The sequence below is a fragment of the Paramisgurnus dabryanus genome, chromosome 18 (assembly GCF_030506205.2).
Source record: "Paramisgurnus dabryanus chromosome 18, PD_genome_1.1, whole genome shotgun sequence".
Lineage (NCBI taxonomy): Eukaryota > Metazoa > Chordata > Actinopteri > Cypriniformes > Cobitidae > Paramisgurnus > Paramisgurnus dabryanus.
Window position 1 is genome coordinate 5,956,678 of NC_133354.1, and position 27,458 is coordinate 5,984,135.

At 37.0% G+C, this 27,458-nt stretch overlaps 2 protein-coding genes across 2 annotated transcripts in view; one reads left to right on the plus strand and one right to left on the minus strand.

Annotated features, from left to right (window-relative positions):
• The window catches only part of haus1 (HAUS augmin-like complex, subunit 1), a 50,171-nt gene that overhangs the window by 20,991 nt on the left and 1,722 nt on the right, over positions 1-27,458 (minus strand). The gene's annotated exons all lie outside the window — the stretch shown is intronic.
• Positions 13,316-27,445, plus strand: thbs4b (thrombospondin 4b). The gene is made up of 22 exons (XM_065243727.2): positions 13,316-13,631; positions 15,046-15,243; positions 17,855-18,138; positions 18,233-18,335; positions 18,766-18,848; positions 18,935-18,986; positions 20,420-20,577; positions 20,899-21,036; positions 22,034-22,111; positions 22,218-22,370; positions 22,449-22,553; positions 22,625-22,732; positions 22,861-23,020; positions 23,126-23,244; positions 23,327-23,379; positions 24,691-24,884; positions 25,074-25,252; positions 25,330-25,378; positions 25,469-25,665; positions 25,742-25,914; positions 26,098-26,237; positions 27,029-27,445. The coding sequence occupies exons 1-22, from the start codon at positions 13,556-13,558 to the stop codon at positions 27,085-27,087; spliced, it is 2,859 nt and encodes a 952-aa protein (XP_065099799.1). The 5' UTR covers positions 13,316-13,555; the 3' UTR covers positions 27,088-27,445.

The following is a 27,458-nucleotide window of genomic DNA, read 5'->3' on the forward strand; positions in this document are numbered from 1 at the left end:
TGTTTCAGCCCACAGTTAGGTAACAACAAGCCAGCATAGTATTATTTATTACCCAACAGTTGGGTTTGTCCATATTTGATGCAACTATGGGTTGAAACAACCAGTGGCGTGTTTACCATTTTGGGGGCCCTAAGCAAAGTCCAAGAACCGGGGCCTCCCATGCCCCAAGGTTTGAATTGCACAACAATAATATTCAGTAAATAGAATTAAGTGGGATATATATAAACCGGGTTTATTTTGTTTTACACTGCTTAAAATAACACTAAATTGTTACAGTTTGGTATGACAACATTTTTTTGTTTAAAAAAATGTTTCACGCCCCTCTCAGATATATATTTTGCTTGCAAATGTCTTATAGGATGTAGTTAAAACCATCCAGTGAAATGGCATTTAAAAAATTAAGGATTATTTTAATTTAGTTCTGCCCAGAACAACTTATTTTTACATGAGAAATGTTTACAGAGAGTCCGTACAATCCTTATCTGCATTTCCACCCTTTAATCCCTTTAAATTGCGCAAATTAACATTTCAAAAACTCCCATATATCGCAAAAAATGTTTTTACGCTTGCATGAGGTGCTTCTTCAGGCAATTCGGAAAAGGTGTATTTGGCAAAACTGCAGTGGAAAACAGGTTTTTCAGGTCACCTGATGCAAGTAAGTCACAAAAATATTTTTTTGAAGATGAAGCAGTATTTACTAAAACCTTTCAGAAACACCTCAATACATGTCTGCTCCCAAATATAATAAGCTTTCCTTGCCAATAATGTTTTGGATAACACTCCTACATCTCTTTTGATTTAAAATAATTTACTATTACCTCCAAGAAACACCTATACGTTGCCGCTACTAAGTATAAGGGGCTTTCCTTAGCATTAATGTTTGGATAATATTACGTCTCCTTCGATTAAAAGTAATGCCTGGTGGATGTGATATCAGTAAACCTACAGACATCTTTTGACATGATTTTTGGAATGATCATCGGTTAATGGAAACGGCGTCATTTTGAAAAAGACTTTTGTTGACATTTAGAAAATAATGCTTAAGTTTTGCGCAAAACTGCAATGGAAATGCAATTATTGACAGTTTTTATGTTGTGTGATAGTTGTTTAAATGTTTCTTGTTTCTTCTGAGCCATTAAACTGTTCACTGATCTTCAGAAAGATCCTCCAGAGTCTTTTCTTTTCAGCATCTTCTGCATATTTGAACTCTGTTCACCGGTGACTGTATGATGTTGAGATTCATCTTTTCACATCAAGAGACTCATACAGAACTATTACAATAGATACACACATTCAGTGATGCTCAGTCAACACGATTAATAAAATAAAAAAAAATTACCAGATGAACACAAAATGCACTCCATTTAGTCTCTCAATACACATTCTGGGTCATTCACCCCCATGATTGGGACCTTTTTAGTCAAATGCTCTTAAAGGAGACATATCATGAAAATCTGACTTTTTCCATGTTTAAGCTCTATAATTGGGTCCCCAGTGCTTCTATCAACCTAGAAAATGTGAAACAGATCAACCCATTAACTTAGTTTTGGTAAACAGTTGTCTGCAAGCACATGAAAAAAATAGGTAATTGAAATTTGGCTCCCTCTGTGATGTCAGAAGGGGATAATACCGCCCCTTAACCTGCACTATCAAACCACGACACTGCCATTTTATGCAGAGATCAGCTCATTTGCATTTTAAAAACAGCACTTTTTTGCTCACACCTACAAAGTTGCAACTTGAACATGTTATAATAAATTATTAATATTAATTTTTACATTATAAATGATTACATGGTATTTTGAGAAAAACTCTGGAGACACCAAAAATGTATTTTACATGTTAAAAATGTGTGTGAAATGTCCCCTTTCTTTATTTGTGTAATCTGATAAATGTTTTTACATTTTGTTTAACAGAACGGTTTAAGGTTCTCACAAACCCCCCTTTAATCTTTTCCTGTTTTCTGTCTGTTCTTCACACAGAGATCTTACGGCAGAGATATTTTATCTTACGCTTGACAACCAATGGTCACAATCTGCTTTTGTTGTAGCCTACATGCAAGAATTTTGTTCAAAACATCTTTTGTGTTTCACAGAAGACAGATGTTTGAAACAACATGAGGGTAAGATTTTCATTTCTGATAAACTTTCCCCCTAAATGTTTTTTAGGCACTGGGGTCTACAACGTCTTCAATCAAACCAAGTTAAGATCGTATAATGTGCACTTTAAAAGCGAGTGAGAAAATTGTACAAAAGTGCCCTTTTATTATTCTGTTGCTGTTTATCAGAAAGATGAAAGCTTTGAATAGTGAAAGGATCGAATCAGAAGGGAGCAAGCGTCTGGAAAACGGCTCGGTTTCCTGCGTTTTTGCTTCACTTTCTGTGAAAGCCATTATACACACACACACACACACACACACTATATAATACAAAAAACAATACTATACATTTCCAGGTCGACATGTTACTAAAACCCATGTTTATCTATCAAAATAAGGACAAACAGTAGATATAAAGCTAATTACAATACAGACTTCAATGAAGTTTTCCCAAAGGGAGTTTTTGTTAGGTTCCATAAGTAAACTCCCACACGCATTAAACCGTGTAGCTGTTCCCAAGCTCACAGCGAGAGGCTGTTATTCTTTATCTAGGAGTGAGGAACATTAGTAAAACCTTTAGCCCATTAAAGTGAATCATGTCTGTTTTTGGGACTGGTTCAGTTTAGCTCGGCGGGGACTGATAGTGATTTACCTGTGCTGCATGACCTATCCATAGACACTTTAAATCATTAACTTCACTCCACCTGGATCCCAGACACCATCTGACAAAACGTCATGCTTATGTTTTCACAATATAACACATCGTGTTGTTTATAAGAGTGGACCTTTGTACTCCTCCAGAACTTTCTCCCCCTCGTTCATTCCAGGTAAACATTCCCATCTGATTTTTTTATAACGTTCCGGGAAAATATGGAACGTTACACGTCTTCCCTCCCCATGCCAGCGTTACAAACAGTCAGATCCAGACATCTTATGACTAACTTTAAGTTGGAAGTAACTGTGGAATCGGAGTCGGTGTGACGCTGTGTTTGGGTGAACAGATGAGCCTGTTCAAATGTTTTTCGCTTTCGTTCTTAAAATCTGTTGATGGAGCCCTCGAAGAACAAAACCAGATTCACACATGTGCATCTGTTTACATTTCTGGTGAATGTTCTGTCATCATTCACCTCACGCTGTTCCAGACATGTATGACTTTCTTTTTTCTGTAATGCACAGATGAGAAATGTTCAAGGAAATGTTTTCCCTTTCCTCACAGTGAAGGTGAATGGACATCAGTGCCATAAAAACATCATCATATGACTCATACAGGCTTATGAATCTATATGCCAACTTTGTATGAGAAGACACTGAAAATGTGGAAAGTCAAGCAGATGTTCGGCACTAAAGAGAAATTGTGTTCCACATAAAATGCAAACTCAGAGGTTTTGAAAGATGTGATGTGACTAAATGATAAATAACATTTACTGGACATTACTCTGATTGAGGTTTTTTTGTGTACTTTCACTTTTGAAGATTTAAAATCTGTAATTTTACTTTTAATTAAGTATGTTTTGTTTGAAGTATTGTACTTCGCTACAACTTAAATCATATCCGTTACTGAGTAAAAAATATGTAAGTAATAATTGACAACAGGCTGTTGAATTATTTCAAAATAAAGTACACCCAAGGTGGTTATGCGGCACGACGTGAAGCAGAGTGCCCACGGGCACAAATCAATTACAAATACGGCTGTCAAAAGATTAATCGCGATTAATCGCATCCAAAATAAAAGTTTGTGTTTACATAACGTGTGTATATAAATACACACACATACACATACATGAATATATTAAAGAAATATTTGCATTTATACACTGTATATACATTTATATAATTTATACCACGGGTAGGTTGAATGCTTCATTCTGATTGGCTGAGAAATGTTCTGTCAGTATGCATTAATTTCTGATAACCGCACACCAAATGGTTAGTCACCATTTGACTAACTTGTCAAATGTCTTAAAAATAGCCACCAGAGCAATGTTTTTGGTAACCGTGGTATAAGAGGAATAATTGACTTTATTAATAATTGAAAAATTGGTTATATTTCTATATAAAATATTTATATTTCTATATAATATAAGTAAGGAATAAATGAACGACAGGCCATTGAATTATAAGAAAATAATGCACACCCGCGGTCAGTGTAACAGCATGATGCGAATTGCACCTTGGGTGTGCATTATTTTCTTATAATTCAATGGCCCGTCGTCAATTATTCCTTACTTATATTATATAGAAATATAAATATTTTATATATAAATATAACCAATTTTTCTTACATATATATATATATACATAATTGTGTGTTTTTATATAAATAATAATTATACACAGTACACACACACACATATGTTATGTTAACACAAACTTTTATTTTGGATGTGATTAATCGCGATTAATCTTTTGACAGCCCTAACCTAACTATAATGATTGCTGACCTTTACTCACACTGTTAGATGTCACTGTAGATTTAGCAGTACATTACTGTAAAAATCCACAGTACTATACTGTATGTATACATTACAGTACAGTACTGCAGTTCATAATGCATTCTGGGTAAATTTGTTTGAGCGGGAAAATTTTACAGTATATTTTGGTCTTGATGTAACCTTGCTGTAGCCATTGCTGTAATGTGCCAGGTGTACTTGCAATAATCAGAGAAAGTGCGCCAGAGTCAAATCACACAGAGGGAGAGAGAGCACAACTCCTGGCTGCAGCTGAAGGAGGACGATTGATTTCTGGCAGTTCGGTAAGTTTGAAATATTTCTGTTTCATGAAAACTTAATTTTTAGTTTAAGAATGTTGTCAATAGTTTGTCACAATATTGTTTTAAACGTGCAATGAGAGAAAAAAACGGTCGCCAACAAAGTTTCAATCTCCCTCAGAAAGTAAGCTAACGTTACACACAGATGTCTACCGCTGCTTTAACTCGCTTTACACCTTTTTTAATGAATATAGGGTTGTTTTAACTAAATTATGAGGGTTTTGGTGAGTTTATATTGTGATGAAAGTGTGGTGACAATGAAACTATTTTTAACGAAATGGACAAAGACAACCCGCCAGCGCGGTCTTGCGGTCCCAGCATAACGGTCGTTTATCTCGGCGTTTCATCCGTTCAGTTAGCGTCAGAGAAAAGTATTAAGTTCGACTGTTTGGTAAGGCTGTGGTTGTAAACAGACAGGAATTGACACGCCGTACACAGCATACCGAACTCCTCCACAGAAGTGAAAACAAGAAACCTCATATTTAACTGGATACACGCATCGAACTCATCGCAGCTTTAACTTCGACCAAATATCATTCAGACCTGGGCTCATCTTAATATCAGATGAACGAAAGGGATTGCCGCGCGTATTGTTGTTGTTATTATATACGGTATATCAGCAAAAGCAGAGAATATCTTCTCTAAAGCGTTTTACACGTCCAGTAAGTTGTCCAATACATTTTTATGGCATATTGTTTCCACCACTTCAGATGCATTACACGCTGTATATAAGTTTCCAAAACACATCAAATCAATGCACGAAAAGAGAATGGGCTCCGCATTTACGTACCTTTGTCTTCTCGTCTCTGTCATCTGATCCTTCATCTCTGGATGTAAAATAGTCCATTATAACATCGTGTAGGAAACTGGCATCACCAGGATTGCTCAGATTTAGGCGATCATGTTTATCTTTAAAGTGAGCAGCTAGCTACTAACTTGTTAAAAAACTTTGCGTGAAATAGCGTGTTACACCGCAGCCGGTCCGGGTAAAACATTAAAGGGACAGTCTTTTTACCTTATCACTATAAATCGCTATTTTCTGCACTAAACGAGACATTTTCAGAGATTTTCTGTAGACCAGATGTTATAATTAAAAAAATACTTATTTAGATATTTAGATATAATATAACAACTAATATATATATATATATATATATATATATATATATATATATATATATATATATATATATATATATATATATATATATATATATATATATATATATATATATATATATATATATATATATATATATATATATATATATATATAATATTTATATATTTGTTTTACAACTGACTTAACACTTACAGTAATGTTTTATTTGTTAGCATAGCATGATATTAGATTTAAACACTTAATAAATTTTTAAATCAATCACTTTGTCTCTGCACAATGAACATTATCAAATATTATTAATGTTGTAAAATATATTGTTCATTGTTAGTTCATATTAGCTAAGGCATTACCAAATGTTAAGGAATAAACTCTTATAGTAAAGTGTTACTAAATTTTCTTTTACCATTTCCTTCACAATGTCTATTTATTTCTATGGCTAACAGATTTTGTAACATTTGTCTTTTTTACAGTCTTACCATTGCTTGTAAGCTGGATTGGGTAAGATGGATCATCTTTAAAGGCACCAGGCAAGTACATGATGTACAGTTACAAGTCATGTATTTTTTCGACTGCAATATTAAATGCTTTCACCACGTCACATGTAAAAGTACACAGGAATGTGCTGATCACTTTTTATTTGTAGTTTACATGAGTGTCATTGCACTTTTCAGGAGTTAAGGCAGATGTGGAGGCACAAGGGGTGACACCAGACACACACCAAGCACATTGTTCGGTAAGTTTGCACTTTACCACTACAGTTTCTTTAAATACCCATGTATACACTCATTCACTATTCCCACACACAACACTGTAACACGACCATACACAACATGTACACAATTGTCTTAGTTTGCCATGTAGAAATATACAAACAGAAATATTCAGACTTTGGTTATAAGAAATTTAATTTAATAATTGTATTTATTTAGCAGAGGTGTCCCTGGACTTTATTGACAAAAGATTTTGTTTTCAGAATAAAAAGTTGTGTCCAAATCAGTAACAATTTTACTTTCTGTTCAGGACATTCAATCATGACATGATCCAAGTGGATGCTGTCCATTGAGGAAAGAGTTTGTTCAGCGGTAAGTGAATCTTCTGTATTTTAATGTAATTAGGTGTGGAACAGTAGAATAAGAGCAAAAGGTTTCAGAATAGGAGTAAATTCAAGGCTGAGTTTAATTTTTTAAGAATCTTTTTCTATCTTATATTTGTTGACTTAATGTTTATGATATTTCTAACAGGTTTCTGGATATAATTAATTCCAAAGATGGGAAAAAGTGCACATCCAGACAAGGAGCAAGCAAAAAGACAAGGAACTTGGTGCAGAGAAAAGCTGTGGCCATTAACCCCCATGTGAACAGCTTCATGCAGTCCCTGATTGAGTTCGAATGGACGACTTCAAAGTAAAGGCCACTGTGGTCTGTCTGCCACAGTTTAATTTTTAATTTATTTTTAGTGTTAAATGAAATTTAAGTAGAAAACTTCAAACTATGGACCAGTGTTCTATTTGCCAGAGTTAAATATGTTACAGCAGGGGTCTCCTAACTTGTTTATACTTGTTGATTTTATTTTATGTTACTTGATTATATGTTTATTATTGTTTAAAATCTTGTTTTAAATATGTTTGTTTCAATTAAATGTTTTTTTAAATAAAATTTTGATACATACATTGCTTGGATTGCCTTTTAATTCATTATGTTTTAATTTAGCATTTTTACCATATTAATAACTATAGATTTAAACCTAAATCTCTAGCTATTTTATATAATATTATTGTATTAACTGTAATAAGTAATAAATATTATTTATGGGTCAATATAGACATTACAGTAAATTACTGTAAAAATAGACTACTGTAATAAAATATTGTAAAATTACAGTACAGTACTGCTTTGTAACTATACAGTACTAGTTTGTGTACTGTAAAAGGGTATTACAGTACAGTACTGTAAAACCAAAATACAGTAACTTACTGGCAACCGTGCTGCCAGTACCGTACTGTAAAAATACAGGGAAATCGTTAACAGTGCACATGTAAAAATCATTTAACAATTTTATAAATGTTTCTTAGTTATAAAAAAGCTTTTTATTTTATTTACTTTTTGTTATTGCACTTTAATTATAAAGGTGTTCCTTCAATTAAAAACAACTAGTTTGTGATTCATATTCCCTTGTTTTTTTTTTTCAACTATACCAGAATCAACCCCACTTCACCCTGCTGTAAAAAAGTTTACTTTTTACTCTGTAATTTTTTTATTTTTTTACTGAGTAAAGTTAAAATGACCTTTTTACTTTTACTTAAGTAGATTTTTAGACCAGTAATTTTACTTTTACTTAAAGGGCACCTATTTCATTGCTAAAAAACAATGTTATTTTGTGTCAGCATGGTTTATGGTTATAAAAAATTTCCCTCTCTTCCTGAAACGCATTGATTTTGTATAAAACTCATCGATCTGAAAAGCTCTGTGTCCCTGATTGGTCAGCTAATCTGTATGTTGTGATTGGCCTGAATACCTCTGATGTCAGCTGGAAATGTGACGCTCCTTACCATGTTTGAAAGATTCGGTCACAATGCAATGCTAACAGGAGTTAACTTACAGGCTGTGAGTCAAAGCGGGAGGAATTATGATAATGTCGGTCTTGTCTACATCACCAATCACAGGAAGTAAACTGTTGCCTACAATCTGTGTGATTGTTGTAGTCCAAGAAAAGAGATTTACATTGGAGACGATAACTCGCGTCATTCATTGTCATGAAAAATCATGAATTGGACCATAGGTGCTTTTTACTTTTACTTAAAGAGAATATTTTTTTACTCTTTCCACCTCTGGTTTTTGGGTCAACTTTTCCTTAAACTCAAACTTTGAAATGCGCTTTGAACATGATTTGTTTTTGTCCATTCATTCTTCCCAATCACATCCCTGTGCGTGTGTGCGTGTCTGTGTGTGTGTGTGTGATGGAGACTAAGTACCTGAGTAATAGCTTCCATGTGCTACACACACACACACACACACACACAGACACACACACACACACACACACACACACACACGCATAATACAGTGACAAGCACACATCCTACAACATTATTCATCACATTATCTCATCCATCTCCACTGAAGTGTCTTTGAGGTTTAAAGCGCGTGACTGCGGATTTGAGCTCCTAGACTCTTAAAGTCTTTAAGAAGCAAACCCCGAGAGACTTCATGATGCTTTTAATGAAATTAGCTACACGTTTTGCCCTTATCTTGTAAAATCTTTAAAGGAATGTTCCAAGTTCAATACAAATTAAGCTCAGACTATTTCCACCATTGCTTGTTTTAACAAACTGAAGGGCGAGTCAAACTTGTTTATTATGATCATCAAAAGCATGCCAGTGAAAGTGTCAATATTTAATTCTCGTAAGGAATGTCCCATTCTTGAATAAATAGGTTGTTGCGTAAAAGTACTTAAGGTGCTTTGGGGCATGGAGATGATGTCCCCACTGCAAGTTAGGTGAACGCTCTACCATCCCGGATGAGGTCAAGACGATGCTCTTCTACCCCAGGGGTGTCGGGAGAACTTATACTTCCCCAGAGGAGTCTAACAGAACATTTTACTGCCCCGTCTAGCCAATTACATGCCTTTAAAGTCCGTGTAACATGATCAGGTACACAGGCTGTTAAAAGCACAAGCGAAAACTTCTCCAATAAACGCACACCGAACAGGGTCTTTGTGGGAAAGGTAAAACTCAGGTATGTATACTGGAAGTAGCGAAAACTTCAACGCCATCTCGCCGTGGCTATTCTTACACAAACATTGATGTGGATTTGTGCAGTCGAACCCTCACGCTCACACACATGTTAAGATCATCAGCAGGGTCGTCTTACGGCAAACCAACGGTCAAATCTCAACCTACAATAGGAAGAAAAGGACACTATGTGTGCATGTGTGTGTCTGCTTCCTGCCGGATCCAACAGAACGAGACATTCGAAAGTCTTAGATCCTGTTGAAACACATGCATGTGCCAATGGGAAGCAGTTTAAATCAGAACATTCCAGAACTTTGACCACCTGGGTTTTAATACCCGTGATGCCCCGGGGAGGTTTAATGACAGAGCAGATTGAGCTAAAGACTGTAATTTTGTCTCTTAACACACACAGAGCTGTGTTTGTAGATTGGGATGTGGGATTATGTCACTCACCACACCATCACATGGTTGGTCAATGGTCAGGTCGATGGACCAATCAGCAGAGTGAATATGAGTATAAGAATCAGTCTGTTAATAATGAAACTGACCACCATGAGTCATTTACTGGACCTTTGCCATAGTGGTGATTGTCAATGGATTCCTTAATTTTTGTCTTTGAAACACAAATACGAAGAAAACAATTGTGTTTGTTTCCTGTAAAGTTGCTTTGAAGCTAAATTAAACTTCTATTTACGTAATACATTTTTAATTTACCGTAATAAATAAGAATTGTGCTATTTAATGTGAAACTAACTGCCATGAGGTTAAGGTGTTGTAGATGGTTGCCAGAGCGTTGCTAGAAAGTTATTATGGTGTCAAGCAGTTTTTTTGGCGGGGGGGCGGGGGGGGGGGTTGCCAGAGCATTGCTTTAAAGTCGAAATGGTGTCATTGATGGGGTTTTTTTTTTTTGGGGGGGGGGGTGGCAGAGCGTTAATATAAAGATGTAATGATGTCACAAATTTATTATTTTAAAGGGGGTTGCAATGTAGTTGTAATGGTGTCATGAAACGTTTTTTTTGGGGGGGGAGGGTTGTCAGAGCGTTGCAAGAAAGTTAATATTGTGTCAAGCAGTTTTTTTTGGGGGGGGGGAGGGTTGCCAGGGCATTGCTTTAAAGTTTAAATGGTGTCAATAATGTTTTTTTGTGTGGGGGGGGGGGTGGCAGAGCGTTGATATAAAGATGTAATGATGTCACAAATGTATTTTTTTAGGGGTGGGGGTTGCCAGAGCGTTGCTTTAAGTTGAAATGGTGCCATCACTGTTTTTTTGGGGGGGGTTGCCAGAGCGTTGATATAAAGTTGTAATGGTGTCATGAATGGATTTTTTTTGGGGGGGAGGGTTGCCAGAGCATTGTTATAAAGTTGTAATGGTGTCATGAATGTTTTTTTTTGGAGGGGGGGTTGCCAGGGCATTGCTTTAAAGTTTAAATGGTGTCAATAATGTTTTTTTGTGTGTGGGGGGGGGGGTGGCAGAGCATTGATATAAAGATGTAATGATGTCACAAATGTATTTTTTTAGGGGTGGGGGTTGCCAGAGCGTTGCTTTAAGTTGAAATGGTGCCATCACTGTTTTTTTGGGGGGGTTTGCCAGAGCGTTGATATAAAGTTGAAATGGTGTCATGAATAGATTTTTTTTGGGGGGAGGGTTGCCAGAGCATTGTTATAAAGTTGTAATGGTGTCATTTTTTTTTTTTTGGGGAGGGGGGTTGGCAGAGCGTTGCTTTAAAGTTAAAATGGTGTCATGTTTTTTTTTTTTTTTGGGGGGGGGGGGTAGAGCATTGATATATAGATGTAATGATGTCACAAATGTATTTTTTTTTGGGGGGGGGGTTGCCAGAGCGTTGCTTCAAGTTGAAATGGTGCCAAGATTGTGTTTTTTTTTTGGGGGGGAGGGGTTGCCAAAGCGCTGTTATATAAAGTTGTAATGGTGTCATGAAAGGGTTTTTTTGGGGGGGGTTGCCAGAGTGTTGATATAAAGTTGTAATGGTGTCATGAATAGTTTTTTTGGGGGGGTTGCCAGAGCGTTGATATTAAGTTGAAGTTGTAATGGTGTCATGAATAGTTTTTTTGGGGGGGTTGCCAGAGCGTTGATATAAAGTTGTAATGGTGTCATGAATAATTTTTTTGGGGGGGTTGCCAGAGCGTTGATATTAAGTTGAAGTTGTAATGGTGTCATGAATAGTTTTTTTGGGGGGGGGTTGCCAGAGTGTTGATATAAAGTTGTAATGGTGTCATGAATTGTTTTTTGGGTGGTTGCCAGAGCGTTGATATAAAGTTGATGTTGTAATGGTGTCATGAATTGGTTTTTTTGGGGGGGTTGCCAGAGCGTTGATATAAAGTTGTAATGGTGTCATGAATGTTTTTTTGGGGGGGTGCGTTGCTATAAAGATGTAATGGTCTCATGAATGTTTTTTTTTTGGGGGGGGGAGTAGCCAGAGCATTGATATTAAGATGTAATGGCAGGGTTTCCCGCAGCACATTGCAGTTGAGGCGGCCCGCCTAAGCTGGGAAACTCTACCACCTTAACTAGGTTGTCCGAAAAAAATAATAATTCACTGCACAAATGGCCTACAACATCTGCTTCAATTTGTGTTTATTAACCCTTTCACTTCATCATGCAGTTATTCCCGTTAGAGGTATCTGTTTAAAACATTTAATTCATTAATAATCTAGTATGTGTTCATTTTCTGTCATAATTTCTTCAAAATTAAGTTTTATTTGAGTGTTTTTAATAAAAATATTTTCATTTTCATCATGACGCATACACCCTTTGATTGCCACACCCACGGCCCCGCCCACCCCAACCCTACCACCTTAACTAACACATTTTGTGCGAGAAACTCTGAATGGTGTCATGAATGTTTTTTGTGGGGTGCCAGAGCATTGATATAAGGTTGGCACATGTTCTGGGTTGTTGCCAGCTAGATTCAATTAAATCAGGCTCCACTTCAAGTCATAGTGATCCTCTGGCCTTTAGATATTTCACTCTTTCAGTGTAATGTTATTGGATTTTCTTATGATTAATTATGAACAACAGTGACATGTATTTTGTTTCTATATCCTATTTAAAAGTTATTGAACTGTCATTGTGTTAAAAAACGTCACATTTGATCTAAGACAAATCACTCTATTGTACTCACTTTTTTAAGTTGCTCTGCATAATTTTAAGTACTTAAAATTGATTTTGTTTCATTAATATAATGTTAAACATGGATGTGAATCCCAGATTAGTATATATTTTTAGGCGATCCCTTGAACACGAAACAGACATTTATGGAACCTTAACAAGTCCGTCCAGTTATCTTCAAACAATTGCCCACCTCAGCAGACATTTTAATAGCACCTGTCAATAAAAATGACAAGAAAATGTGTGACAACATGAGAAAGTAATGACGGATGGATGGAAAGTAGGACGAGGATGTGGAACAAATGGAAGCTCATAAAAAGGTACCAATAAGAGTTCAAACGTTAGCCTGGCCCTGCCGTTTTTACGGCACCGCTTTCAGCCCCGCCCACACAGCATGGAGGCGTCTGTTAGACTCATAACCCCGCCCACCACAGCTGCTGTAAGTTGATAGACAGCCTGTTACCTCAGCCCAACACACACACATCATTAAAGCTCAAAAGCACTCAGGACTACTTCTTTTCTCCTGTCCCTCAAACCAACACACTCTTTCACTGAGCTCTTGAAAGTTCAATCACTTTTACTGATCTAGCCACTTACAAATACACATTCATACTCTAAAAAAACAGACATTGGCTGAAGAGACATAGGGATCAAAGATTAGTTCACATACACACACAGTCCTTCTGTAGGTAGGCAGAAGGTTGTGGTCAAAGATGTCTGGCATATTGCATCTCCTCACGGCCGTTTCTTTCATCTTGAGTCTCAGCTCGGCCAACGCAGAATCAACCGGTGAGTACGAGAAGTAATATTGCATTTTAAAAGCAAGTTTGGTTAAATCACCCGATTGAACTTTTTTAAGTATTTGTGATTAAACTTTAGTAGCATTCTTGTAACTTATTTGCTTTCTTCATCCGACTCGTAAAATCTCACGTTGAGCTGTAAATGTCAGCGCCTGATTTCTTCATTTCTCTCTCTCTTTTTTTAAGTGTCTTTGTTTCTCCTTCTCTGTATGCCACATTTTCATTTCTTTCCATTCCATTTGTGTCTTAATTTGTCTATGCCTGCAATGTGGATGTGTTTATCACAACACATCAGGGTTCAATTTTGTTTTGTTACTGGCGAAAGAGACAGATGTGTGTGTGTTAATCTTTGTTAATTCATGGCTACAGAAATCATAATGTCTTTCTGAAAACAAACAGACAGGCTCACCAATACAACATTTATTTGAAGCTGTTTGTCAGTGCATGTTTAAACATTACGGTGACAAATAATAAATAAAACCCAAACACATATGTTGGCAATCAGATTCTGCATCTAAACATTTCAGCACATCATTTGTAAACCGGCGTATGCATTTAATCAAGAAAAAAAGCAGCCAAATCTGACTTCTTTTATCACAAAACGTCAGGAAGAAAAAGTGCACGTAATGTGAAACAAAGAGAAGATGGAATAGCGGTTTAGTGGCCTGGAAATGAAACTGTTTGCTCTTGTTGAGCTTCCTAGAATTTTTCCAACCAGAACCTTGGATTTTGAGAATATTTCATTTTAGTTTTCAATTATTTTACTGATTGCCGAGGCATGAAAATAAGTCTGGTCATCTCTTGCTGTTAAACTATAGGAAAGATGTCATTACGGTATTACTGTAATCGTTTTTATGCCGTAATATTTGCCTGCTCAGCCAATGGCAGGCCGCCATCACCATAACAACCCACATCTGTATTTGACATCCGATAGTGACATTTTCACCTGGTTTTCATGAAGTTTTCCACTTAAACCTTTAATGAAGATCCAATTCGATCCCTGTTAATGTCAATTTCGATTCCATCATCTATAACGTGTTTCTGTTCAGAGCTCAAGATTTTAATCTGAAATTCAAGAGCTGTTACTTTGTTCTGAACCCAACAGAACAAACATTAAACATCATTCATGTCTTTGCTGCCACAAACACCAATATTACACCAACCAAATGGACAGTCTAGCGGTTTACTTTTTTGAAACTTCACAGAGTATTAAACTCATATGCAACTGGCTACATGAACAGCGACAGTATTTAACAGAATGACATCAACCTAAAAAGACTTGGGCAACATTCCCAGCATGCATTAGCATAAAGAACAACTTTATGTTTGTGAGCGGGATGTTTTGTGTTTGAATAACCCGTTGTATCACACTTATATAACCTTATTAATGTTTCCTTTCGCAGTTTATAACCTCTTAACTTCGCCGGACTGTCTGCCAGATCTCCTGCACGGGGGTTTGGCAGAGCACGGAGTAACAGAGCTCTTTATTCTCACAACGTTCCGACTTCAACCCAGAACCGGAACATCCATATTCAGCCTATATAATCCGCGAGACAACAGCAAGTACTTTGAGTTTACTGTGATGGGAAAACTCAATAAAGGTATGAACGTTTTTGACAAGACTTTTTAATGTAAAGGGAAGCTTTCTTCTGCACTTATGAATTGATTATAATGTAACCTAGAACTGGCGCCTATTATACAAAATCCACTTTTACAAGGTGTTTGGACATAAATGTGTGTTGGCACACAACCACCCTCCAATGGAAAAATCCACCCAATCCTTTTTTAATCCCCATTAAAACAAAACAGTCTCATAAGACATGCTGTTTTGATTCTCTTATTAATGTGATGTCATACTGACAAAGCTCCGCCCCCAGCAACCGACTGACAGTCCTGAATTACCATAGTTTCCACAATCAGCAAGTTGTATGCTGTCCGCCATGTCTCAATAGCGAGATATTATAGTCTCAGTCTGTATTCACAGGAATCAGATCTATTTTAACTGAAAGCGCTCACTATCTCTTTTAGTAAGGGAGTCAGGAGATTTGCATTTAAAGAAAAAAACACTCCACTTTTTTGATAATATGCTAATTTAAGAGTTAAACATTTCTTTCTTACTGTTTTAAGATCCATTCAGCTGATCTCCGGGTCTGGCGGTAACACTTTTAGCATAGCTTAGCACAATCCATTGAATCCACAGATTAGACCATTAGCATTGCATTCTAAAATAACCAAAGAGTTTCAATATTTTTCCTATTTAAAACTGCTATTGAAAGTTATCAAGGGGACTATTTTCGGGCACTGCATAATATCATTGCGCCTCCTGCAGCCATGTTACGGCAGCAAAGTCCTTGATTATTACGCCAGAATGAGAGCATAGTTCCTAGCCATATTGGCCAAGAAAATCACAACTTTAATTTTCCATCTGTCTTTGTACACGATATAACTACAGAAGAGTCAAGTTTAAAATAGGAAAGATATTGAAACTCTTTGGTTATTTTTTTTGCGCAATGCTAATGGTCTAATCAGATTTAATGGATTATGCTAAGCTATGCTAAAAGTTGTACCACCAGACCCGAAGATCAGCTGAAAAAATTCCAAAACGGTAAAAAATCAAATGCTTAACTCTGGGGAGCTGGAAAATGAGCATATTTTCAAAAAAAGGTGAAGTGTCCCTTTAAAGGTACAGGCACAAAACAGCAGGTTTTTGTTCCAACCCAAAAGGGGCAATAGTATTTTATAATGAAACTTCACAAACATATTCTGGCATATGTATCGCTGTAAAAAATCTGCTGTAGTTATTCATCTGTTTGCCAGTAACTTACTGTAGATAAAAATGTATGTTATTTACTGGCAACAGATTGTTCAAAGTTAAATAAACATTAAATATTAACAAGTCTTTATTTTTACAGAATAAAGCTATAAAATAACAGCCTCATGCAAAGCACCTCATCAACCTTTTTCCGTTTATTCCTTCAGATTTTGGTTCCCAGCATGCTTTGCACAAAGCTGTCATTTTATAGTTTTATACTGTAAAGATAAAGACTTGTTAATGTTTATTGTTCATTTAACTTTTAACAAACTATTGCCATAATAATATGTTTATTGCCAATAAATAACATTCATTTAAATCTACAGTAAGTTACTGTCAAACAGATGTAAGTAAAACTGTAATTTCTACAGAAATTTCTAACAGTGTACATCTTGTAAAAGTGAGTGCCCTTTAGGTAAATATGGTTTGTTTTAATTTCATGTTAACTTTAATGATTTAAGTCAAATAAATGTGTTGTCAAAGTTATTAATTATAACTCCAGTAATTGCACTTTATTTATACTGTAAACTCTCAGAGAAAATGGCACAAAAGCTGTAACAGATACGGTAACAATATGTACCTTTGAGGAATAATAAATATAGTTTTTAAAGGGTACCACCCTAGTGACAACTTCTCTACCTTTTTTCTAAGAGTGTAGTGTAAATTAAATCAAACTTAAAATACGTTATTGAATATGTTGTAAAATAGTGTAAATATAAATAAAGATGTAACAGTGAAAACATTTTGGTTTAATATTTGGGTCAATGATGTGACGTTTATTATTTTGTGTCGGTATGGTTCAATTAAATGTAAAAGGGTAAAATGTCTAAAATTTCTGGTTTTATTTTATTTTGAAAGAATATTTGGGGGATAATTGCAAAAATGTCAATGTGGTGTAACCGGTCTGTGTCAATTGGTGTAACTAATATTTTTTTAAATGAAAATATAAATATATTCATAAAAAATGTGGAATAAAATATAATCAACTAGTTTAGTGTAATACGATTTTTTTTCATAATTTGTCAAAGGTTATTTAGAAATGTATGTCAGGACAAATATTACAAAAATGCATTAAAATTTACATTTAGAAATAACTAATAAAATGATATTTTAAAAGATTTTTTTATGATTACGCTTACATGCCATCAAGGTGGATAAAATATTTAATATTTCTCATTCTTCAGCACAATTGGCGGTTACACCATTTGACATTTTCAGGTCCATTCAGTCTTAACTTTCATAAAAATGGTGTAAATGTAATTTTTTATTGCATTAAATTTACATAAATACACTATGTGCATTGAAATAAACCTGATGCATCCTTTTAAAACAAGTTTTTAAAAAGATTTTTCATTTTGCCAAACCGTTTTTGTCACTGACCCATTTGTGTCCCTCTGTAGCTAGCTTACGATATCTTCGCAGAGATGGCAGGATGAGTACTGTCACCTTTAACAATCTAAAACTGGCTGACGGGGAGAAGCACCGCTTGCTCTTTCATTTGAAAGGACTGGAAGTTGGCGGACCGGGGGCATTTCCACAGGGCCAGGGAGTGTTACCTGTGCCTGGTGTGGAGATACACCTGGACTGCAGACTGGTGGAGACCCTGAGAGATTTACCGGCTGTGTTTAATGGTCTAAACGATGACCAGGGAGTGGAGCTGAAAACTATGCAGGGGAAAGCGCAAGTATACAACGTTTATTAGTTACGCACGTGCTGTCGGTTTGCTTCACGTGCCGGTAATAAACGGACCACTGTGGTTTCTGTGTTTTGATGGGCAGGAGGAGCTGGAGGAGCTTAAACTGGCATATGGCGATTCAGTGGAAAATGTTGCATCACTGCAGGATTGCCACACCCATCAGAGCGACTCCGTACAGACTTTAGGTAACAATTAAGTTAAAACTGTAATAATAAAGACAATCACAACAAGTAGTTCATCCAAGCTAGCCAATAATAAATAACATTAATGGAAATGAGAAAGATTAGCCTAACACGTAGTATATTATTTAACAGGACAATTCGGTCATCAGTTACTGGAATCAGCTTGACTTTTCTTTTGTGAAACACAAATAGAGATAAAAATAAAGTATATTTTGCATTTCACAGATGGTTCAACAAAAGCGAGTTAGCATTCATTACTGAATGCATCAGTATGCATGTTCCCTGATCGAACTCATGACCTTTGCTTTGCCAATGCAATATTTTACCATTTGAGCTACAGGAACACAAATGCACTTTTTTAATAAATAAGAGGATTCATGATCAGGCAGTGCAAGGCAATGCTTGTTTCTTCTATGGTTTTCTGTTTACTTAGGGCTAAACACTAAACAGCTTACAACCCAAATGCTGGAGCTGACAAAGGTCATAAATGAGCTAAAAGATGTTCTCATTCAGCAGGTAAAATATTCTTTGTTTAATATTCTTCATTTCCAATTTTTTAAATAGGCTAGTCCTTTCATGTGTTTATGTGCATGTGTTTACAGGTGAAGGAGACGTCTTTTCTGAGAAACACAATCTCTGAGTGCCAGGCCTGTGGTAAGACAAGCCAAATTATAAAATGCATGTGCAATATTTTAAGATACAAACAACCTACCGTGTCCCACATCAGTTTGTGATATAGTCATGAAATTGACATCTTTTCATTGGTGTTCATGGACTTGACTTATCTCTTTTTATCACACCATTCAGCGCAACTTTTAATCTAATGTATTTTCAATAGAAAGTTTACTATGCCTGCACCACATTTATCTTTCTGCCATTTGGGACTTTGCTGTATTGTTTCTTTTCAATTTGTTATTAATCATTAAAGGCGGGGTGCACGTTTGAGAAACGCTTTGGAAAAGGGAGTCAGGCTGAGTACCAAAACACCCTTCTTGCCAATCAGCAGTAAGGGGCATGTCAGAGATCGTGCACCCCGCCCTTTAAAACTTCATTGCTTCTTAATGTTTAGGTTAGGCAGTCCCTCCAGAAAAACGCGATTATGCGATTCAACAATGCATATTCAGCCAAAGTTTGCATTTTTATGCAGTGGCCACATTTTTTTAAATACGCCACACTTTCGCAGCAAAAATTGCAGATTTCCGCGTGCAAAATATGCAGGGCTTGCATGATTTCATAATCCCCGCATTTTTGTAGCACAAATCACATATATCTTAGCAGAAAGTAAAACATTTTTGTATTTACTTTACACAAGCGCAGCCATATCCCCAGTTCCCATGGGAACGTTATGAAGTTACGTGATTGTGTGACGTGAACATCATTGAAGCTGCAAACAGTTTTTCCCGCAATTTTTGCAAGTTCCCGCAATTTCATCGCATAAAATTGCATAAATATCCCTCATATTCCACCGCATCAAGGATTTTTGCCCGCAACAATCACAAAAAAAAACTGGAAGGACTGATTAGGGTGTCACTAGGGTAGGTAAACAATAACGACTAGCTTTATTGACCGTTACTACAGCAATTTTCACACTGAGATTACGGAAATTACACGGAAAGTGCGTCCGGGATTTGTCTGGGATTGTTTGATTTTTGGTTTATTCACACTGCCAATGACTTTTGAAAAACAAAAGGTCAAAAAGTTTCTGCCTCTTGTTCACAAATGATGTGTTCTGTAAATGTTATGGCAATGTTACCAAGTCCTCTTTACGGGAGCGATCCCAGAACATTTACGTGACGTGTTTGTGTTCACACAGAAGCCTCTCTGCCAATTTTACAGAAATTTTCTGGACCAAAGTGCTGTGTGAATGGGGTTTATGATTAAAATGACAACTCAAACGATTAATCTAAGTGATATGAAAGAAGCAAGAAATTCAGGTCCATGAAGATATCAACAGTTGACTATGACACGAATGAGCCAAAAATAAACTCTAAATCTTAAGCTGATTTTAAAAAAGGGGGCAAACATGATGCGTTTACTCATGAATACCTCCGACCAACACATGCAGCTTATAATTCGTTAATTTCCAGGTTTGGGTGGAACAGATGAGGTGCTACCAAAACCAAAGTGCACTCCTGGAATGTGTTTCCGTGATGACATGTGCTTAGAAACAGAAAATGGGGTGGAGTGCGGACCATGCCCCGATGGTTACACAGGGGATGGATATAGCTGTGACGACGTTGATGAGGTACATTGATCACGTTTGTTATTTGTTAGGGTTTATAATCATGAGAAAAACTATTTTCCTTGAACTTCGCGGCTAAAGCAAAATGTTTTAAACTCACAAAACTTTCTGATATTTATCAAAATCTAATGCAGGCTTTGCCAAAAGGCTGCTATTCAAGAACGGGGGAGATCTTGATTTAATAAATGAAAAATTGTATGAAAAAAAATAATGCATAAGGATGCATATGCATTTTATGAAAGTTTATGGTTCCTTTAAAAAATTCCTACAAAATCCTGTATAAATGAATGAATGCCACTGAAAGCATTTGTGTATCTGTTGCAGTGCCAGTTTAACCCTTGTTTCCCTGGTGTGAGGTGTGTAAACATGGCCCCAGGGTTTCGCTGTGAAGCCTGCCCGCGGGGATTTTCTGGCAAACCAGTGGAAGGTGTAGGTGTGGCCTTTGCACAAACACATAAGCAGGTATGTCATTGAGGGCTTAAAGGGATAGTTCACCCAAAAATGAAAATAAATGTCATTAATGACTCACCCTCATGTTGGTTCAAACTCGTAAGACCTCCGACCTCCATAAATAAAAAAATTACGACTTTTTTCAGCATTGTCTTGTCTTCTGTGTCTGTTGTGAAGTGCATGCGCGAGACTATAGTCACATGACTTCAGATGACGTACGACACGGCTGACGTGTTATATGGTGCGCCTGAGGGAGACGCACGCTGTAAGTTTGAAAAGAAAAACTTTGCAAACATGTCTGGGGATAACACGTCATCCTCCAGTCACGTGACTTTAGTCTCACACATGCGCTTCACAACAGACCTAGATGAGAAGACTTTTTTTTGACCAAAATGTATTGTCAATGCTTCAACACATTCTAACTGACCCACCGATGTCAAATTGACTTATTTGATGATGTTTTTATTACATTTATGGACATGGACAGTATACCGTACGTAGATTTTCAATGAAGGGTCAACAAGCTCTCAGACTAAATATAAAACATCTTAAACTGTGTTTCCGAAGATGAACGAAGGTCTTACGAGTTTGGAACGACATGAGGGTAGTCATTAATGACATTATTTTCATTTTTGAGTGAACTATCCCTTTAAGGCTCTTTCATTTAACTCAGATGAACTTTTCCCAATGCAATGAATTGTCTTAAGCCACGTAGTTGATCTACCATCAAAACCACATTGTGTACTGGTTATGATTGCAACGCCATGCATAGTTTTGTGACATCAACAATATTCAATCTGAATTAAACGTCATCAAAATCTTTTTTATTGTCAAAAAGAAATTGAGACAGCAGGGGCGGTTCACATTTTGAATCTCTTGTGCATGCAAATACGTTAAATTTGTAAAATAGAAACATCATGCAATGCAATAAGTGTGATGCTCAAAGCAACACACGTGTCTAGAGCGCAAAAAGTATAAATCTCTCAATCTCTTATGTTTTTTGTTGTAGGTGTGTGATGATATCGACGAGTGTAAAGGTCCAGATAATGGAGGCTGCACTGCCAATTCCATTTGTACGAATTCTGTGGTGAGAATTGAAATCTACATAATTTTGTGATGCTAAGAGATCTTTTTGTATATGTCAGGAAAACATGCAAAGCATGTTAACATGTGTGTAATGTATTTGTGTGCAGGGATCGTATCAATGTGGCAGATGTAAGACCGGTTTCACAGGTGACCAGAACAAAGGTTGTAGGCCAGAAAAAAACTGCGGCAACCGCCTGAATAACCCTTGCGATCCCAACGCTCAGTGCAATGAGGAGAGAGATGGGACCATCACATGTCAGGTAGGCCACTTTTAAAGCACACAAACTAAAAGATAAAATATCATGCTGAAAGGTAAATGCAAAATGTGTTTGAATTAGTGTGGCATTGGGTGGGCTGGAAACGGTTTCCTTTGTGGAAAAGACACCGACATCGACGGCTACCCTGACGAGAAGCTGCGCTGCCGAGACCCAACCTGCAGAAAGGTAACTATAGCAACAATGCAGTCGATACCTACTTGAAGGACAACTGATTTATAATGTGTCTTTACAACCAGGATAACTGTGTAAGCGTTCCAAACTCGGGACAAGAGGACGCAGATGGCGATGGTAAAGGTGATGCATGTGACCCAGATGCAGATGGTGATAAAATACTCAATGAGCAGGTAAACACACACATAAATGGCATCACTGGTGGCATATCTCAAACAATTTCTTTCCTCTTGTGTTTCTATGGCTGGTCTCGAGTCAGAGATTAAAGAATTAATATGCTTTTGATGTGCATGGATTTTAGGATAACTGCTGGTTGACGCCAAATATAGATCAGAAGAATGAGGATAAAGATAGTCATGGAGACGCATGTGATAACTGCATCAGAGTGGATAACCCTGACCAGAGAGACACAGACTCGGATGGCCTCGGAGATGCATGTGACGACGACATGGATGGAGACGGTAACGGATTGCATACACAAACTAATTAATTCTGACAAAAGATTTCTCCTTTTGTCTTTCTGCTGCTGAGTCATCCCCATTTTTAACGCCGTTTCTTAATGTTAGGGATAAGAAACATTCTGGATAACTGCCAGCTAGTGAAAAATCGTGATCAGCTGGATCGTGATGGGGACGGAGTGGGAGATGCATGCGATAGCTGTCCAGATATCCCAAATCCAAACCAGGTATTTTCAGTCAGCATACAATCAAATATCCCAGAAATTATGACTACCATAAAATAATGTTTGTATTCGATTTTCTTCCTAGTCTGATATTGACAATGACCTTGTTGGAGACTCTTGTGACACAAATCAAGACAGGTATGACACTACAAAAAAATAATCCATAAGTAAGAACCGACACTGCGACAAGTGATTCAGATTCATATATTTCTGTATGTAGAATGTATGCATAAAATTAGCCAGTGCAATAAGATTACATCAGTAGTAAATGTATATAAGTGTATATCAGTTTTCCAACACTATCTCATGGCAATTCGTACATATTTTATGAGATGGCTAATTCGTATTAATTTGTACGACCACTTTGGTTTTGCTCCTGTGCATTTGTGGTTAGGGGCGGAGTTAGGGGTGGGGTTTTGTTATTGTTTTTTGATAATCATGTTTTTGTACAATTCACTTCATATACATTGATATAAAATTAGCCAACTCGTAAAATACGAACAAATTCTCTTGAGCAGTGGCGCCGGTGACTTCCACATATTATGTGTTCAGAGTGTCATGTGTGTGGCTCCATCATGTCAAAATATGGGTTCGGTGCATCATGGGAAGCATGTGCATCATGCATCATTTCAAAATACATGCCTGCTGCACACGAGCTGAAAGGGTTTAGGATAAAAGAGACGTGATTTGAGCATCTGGCAAATGCCAGCATCTCTTTTATCATAAAGCCCTTCGATGCGTCTGCAGCAGGCTCGTATTTTGCCGTGACGCGTTATGCACATAGGTTCACATGACCAGGGTAATGCATTACAAGTAACATGCATTACGTAATAATATTACTTTTCTGAAGTAACGAGTAAAGTAACGCATTACTTTATAAATGTACACATTAATATTTGAGGTACTTTTAAAAAAAAAGTAATGCAAGTTACTTTTCAGTGTAATTAATTCAATTTAAAAATAATGTATTGAATTAAACTGAACATATTAACCTAGAATTATGCACTCTGTGCGCCCAAGCGGGAACAGTTTGAGTCAGAAACGGAGATGGCAGGCCAGAGCTTGACATTTAAGAAAAAGTAACGCAAAAGTAACTTAAAAGTAACGTAAGCATTACTTTCCATGAAAAGTAACTAAGTAACCCAATTAGTTACTTTTTTGGGGAGTACCTTAATATTGTAATGCATTTTAAAAGTAACTTTCCCCAACACCGCACATGATGCGTTAAACACATATTTTGACGTGACGAGCCACACACATGGTGGGCTCCATACGTTTTGATGAGCTTCGCATCGTGCACCCTTGAAAAAAAGTCACCCCTGCCGCCACTGCTCGTGGGATCAGCAGTTTTTCATACATCATGAATTTGATAAGAATAATTAGCAGACTGAAAACCTAATGTACTTAGATTTTCAAATCCTTTGTGATATAATATCTTGCATCCCTAAGTGATGGTGATGGTCACCAAGATAGCAAGGACAACTGCCCGTTGGTAATAAACAGCTCTCAGTTAGACTCGGATAAAGACGGAATGGGAGACGAATGTGACGAGGATGATGATAATGATGGCATTCCTGACACACTGCCTCCTGGACCTGACAACTGTCGATTGGTGCCCAACCCTGACCAGATGGACGACAATGGTGAGTACTTACCACAAAAGCTTTTGAACTTTGGTCCTGATGTTACAAAACATGTAACACGTTTCGTCTACTCACCCTCATTTCATCATATGGTAACTTTGTGAAGACGTACGTGAAACGTAAGACATTAAGAGAAAAGTTTGCCGCCGGTGACATTACAGATATCTTGTTCGTTTCTCCACTATCCAGATGATGGAGTGGGTGATATATGCGAATCAGACTTTGACCAGGACAAAGTGATTGACAGGATTGATAACTGCCCTGAAAATGCAGAGATCACATTGACAGACTTCAGAGCCTATCAGACAGTCGTACTGGACCCAGAAGGTGATGCTCAGATTGATCCCAACTGGGTGGTTCTGAACCAGGTAACGGATCATTAGCCGACAAAATCCCATTTGTGATGTAATAGCAATTCTGACAAACTCTTTGTCTTTCTCTCAAGGGAATGGAGATTGTCCAGACTATGAACAGTGACCCAGGCCTTGCTGTTGGTGAGAGGATTATTTTTTAATTACATGACTTATATACTAACATGATCTATTTCTAAAAAAAACAATGCCATATTGCTCTCCGATGATCAGGCTACACCGCATTCAGCGGCGTCGATTTCGAGGGTACGTTCCACGTGAATACCGTGACTGATGACGACTACGCCGGCTTTATTTTCGGATACCAGGACTCCTCCAGTTTTTATGTGGTGATGTGGAAGCAAACCGAGCAGACGTACTGGCAGGCCACGCCCTTTAGAGCCGTGGCTGAACCTGGCATTCAGCTAAAGGTCTGTTACCTGAATTTCAAGATATTTGAAGTTCTTGAGAGTCTTGCATGAAAGTAACAAAGTGTCTAAATCCCAGGCAGTGAAATCTAAATCTGGACCAGGTGAGCATTTGAGAAACTCTCTCTGGCACACCGGCGACACGAATGATCAGGTGCGTCTACTGTGGAAAGATCCAAGAAATGTTGGCTGGAAAGATAAAGTATCATACCGCTGGTATCTTCAGCACCGCCCACAGGTCGGATACATCAGGTGAGCAAAACAAAACTCAATCAACAAATTGGTGACAAGCAATCTTTACACACAACAAATCCCATCAGTTGGTCATTCCTTATGTTCATCAGGACATAAAGGTTGATGCTTAGACTGATGTTTCCGAACATGGAGACAGATCAGTCATATGATTCACCAATAAACCATTATGTGTGTTTAAAGGGTGCGTTTCTATGAGGGCTCAGAGCTGGTGGCTGACTCTGGGGTGACAATTGATACCACAATGAGAGGTGGAAGATTGGGTGTCTTCTGCTTCTCTCAGGAGAACATCATCTGGTCCAACCTGAAATACCGCTGTAATGGTAAGAAGCACCACTGCAGCTTCCTAACAATACCCACACACAATATTTCTGGATATATCCATCCATTATATTGTTACATAAACATCTATGTAATATGATTCATCACATCTTGATATCATAATTGATAATTACTCTAAAAGGAGTAAGAAAGATCCATTGTGTCTGCTTTACTTTAGACTAGCGCTAATCACAGATACAAACTGCTGATTCATTACTAGAACTGTTGAAAATGATATCAATATTCATAAAAGGATCTTCAGTTAATAGAGATATATGATTGTATCAGCCCAGCCTTAAAGGAAAACACCACAGTTTTTAATATTTTACTATGTTCTTAACTCAACTTAGACAAATTAATACATACCTATCTTTTTTAATGCATGCACTTAACCTTTGTACAGCGAGTTGTTAATGTGTTAGCATTTAGCCTAGCCCCATTCATTCCTTAGGATCCAAACAGGGATGAATTTAGAAGCCAAAACGTGACTATTTTTTTAGGCGGATAAAAAATGAAAAAAATATATTTTATGGCGCACTTAGGAAAACATGGAAGTGTTTGGTGGCTTCTAAATTCATCCCTGTTTGGATCCTAAGGAATGAATGGGGCTAGGCTAAATGCTAACACATTCACGACGCGCTGTACAAAGATTAAGTGTACGCGTTGAAAAAAGATAGGTATGTATTCATTTGTCTAGGTTAAGTTAAGAACATAGTAAAATATTGAAAAACTGTGGTGTTTTCCTTTACACATCAATGTAAACATAAACGTACCCCATTATATTTCTTTACAGACACCATTCCAGAGGATTTCCAGGAGTTCAGTACACTACACGGCGTGGACCCATTGTAAACACTTGAGTGTGTGTGTATATACTCGCACCATTACACACATACCTGTGTGTTTCTAAAAGTGTAAAACACAGCTTTGCACAATGTGTGTGTAAAATTGGGATATGTGTATACACAATGTGTATGCCTTTTTTAATCCACTTTTTTTACTGGGTCCAAAAAATAAACTAGCTCATTTAACATTTAGATAAAATATGGATTGTATCTTCTGTTATCGGTTACATTTGCCTAGAATGCTGGTAGATTTGCATCAAACCCACTGTACTGTTAAGACAATATTTACAAATGAGGAAAAATCTAAACCTGCTGTCTCACATTCTGTTTGACAATAAAAATAAAACGTTGATGACTTTGACAAAGATTTGTATGTTC

Bases quoted from the DNA above. Each gene is read 5' to 3' on its own strand.
- thbs4b (XM_065243727.2), top strand. From the start codon at position 13,556: ATGTCTGGCATATTGCATCTCCTCACGGCCGTTTCTTTCATCTTGAGT. The intron at 22,554-22,624 runs GTAACTATAGCA...CTTTACAACCAG, and splicing joins GAGACCCAACCTGCAGAAAG to GATAACTGTGTAAGCGTTCC. The intron at 22,733-22,860 runs GTAAACACACAC...CATGGATTTTAG, and splicing joins ATAAAATACTCAATGAGCAG to GATAACTGCTGGTTGACGCC.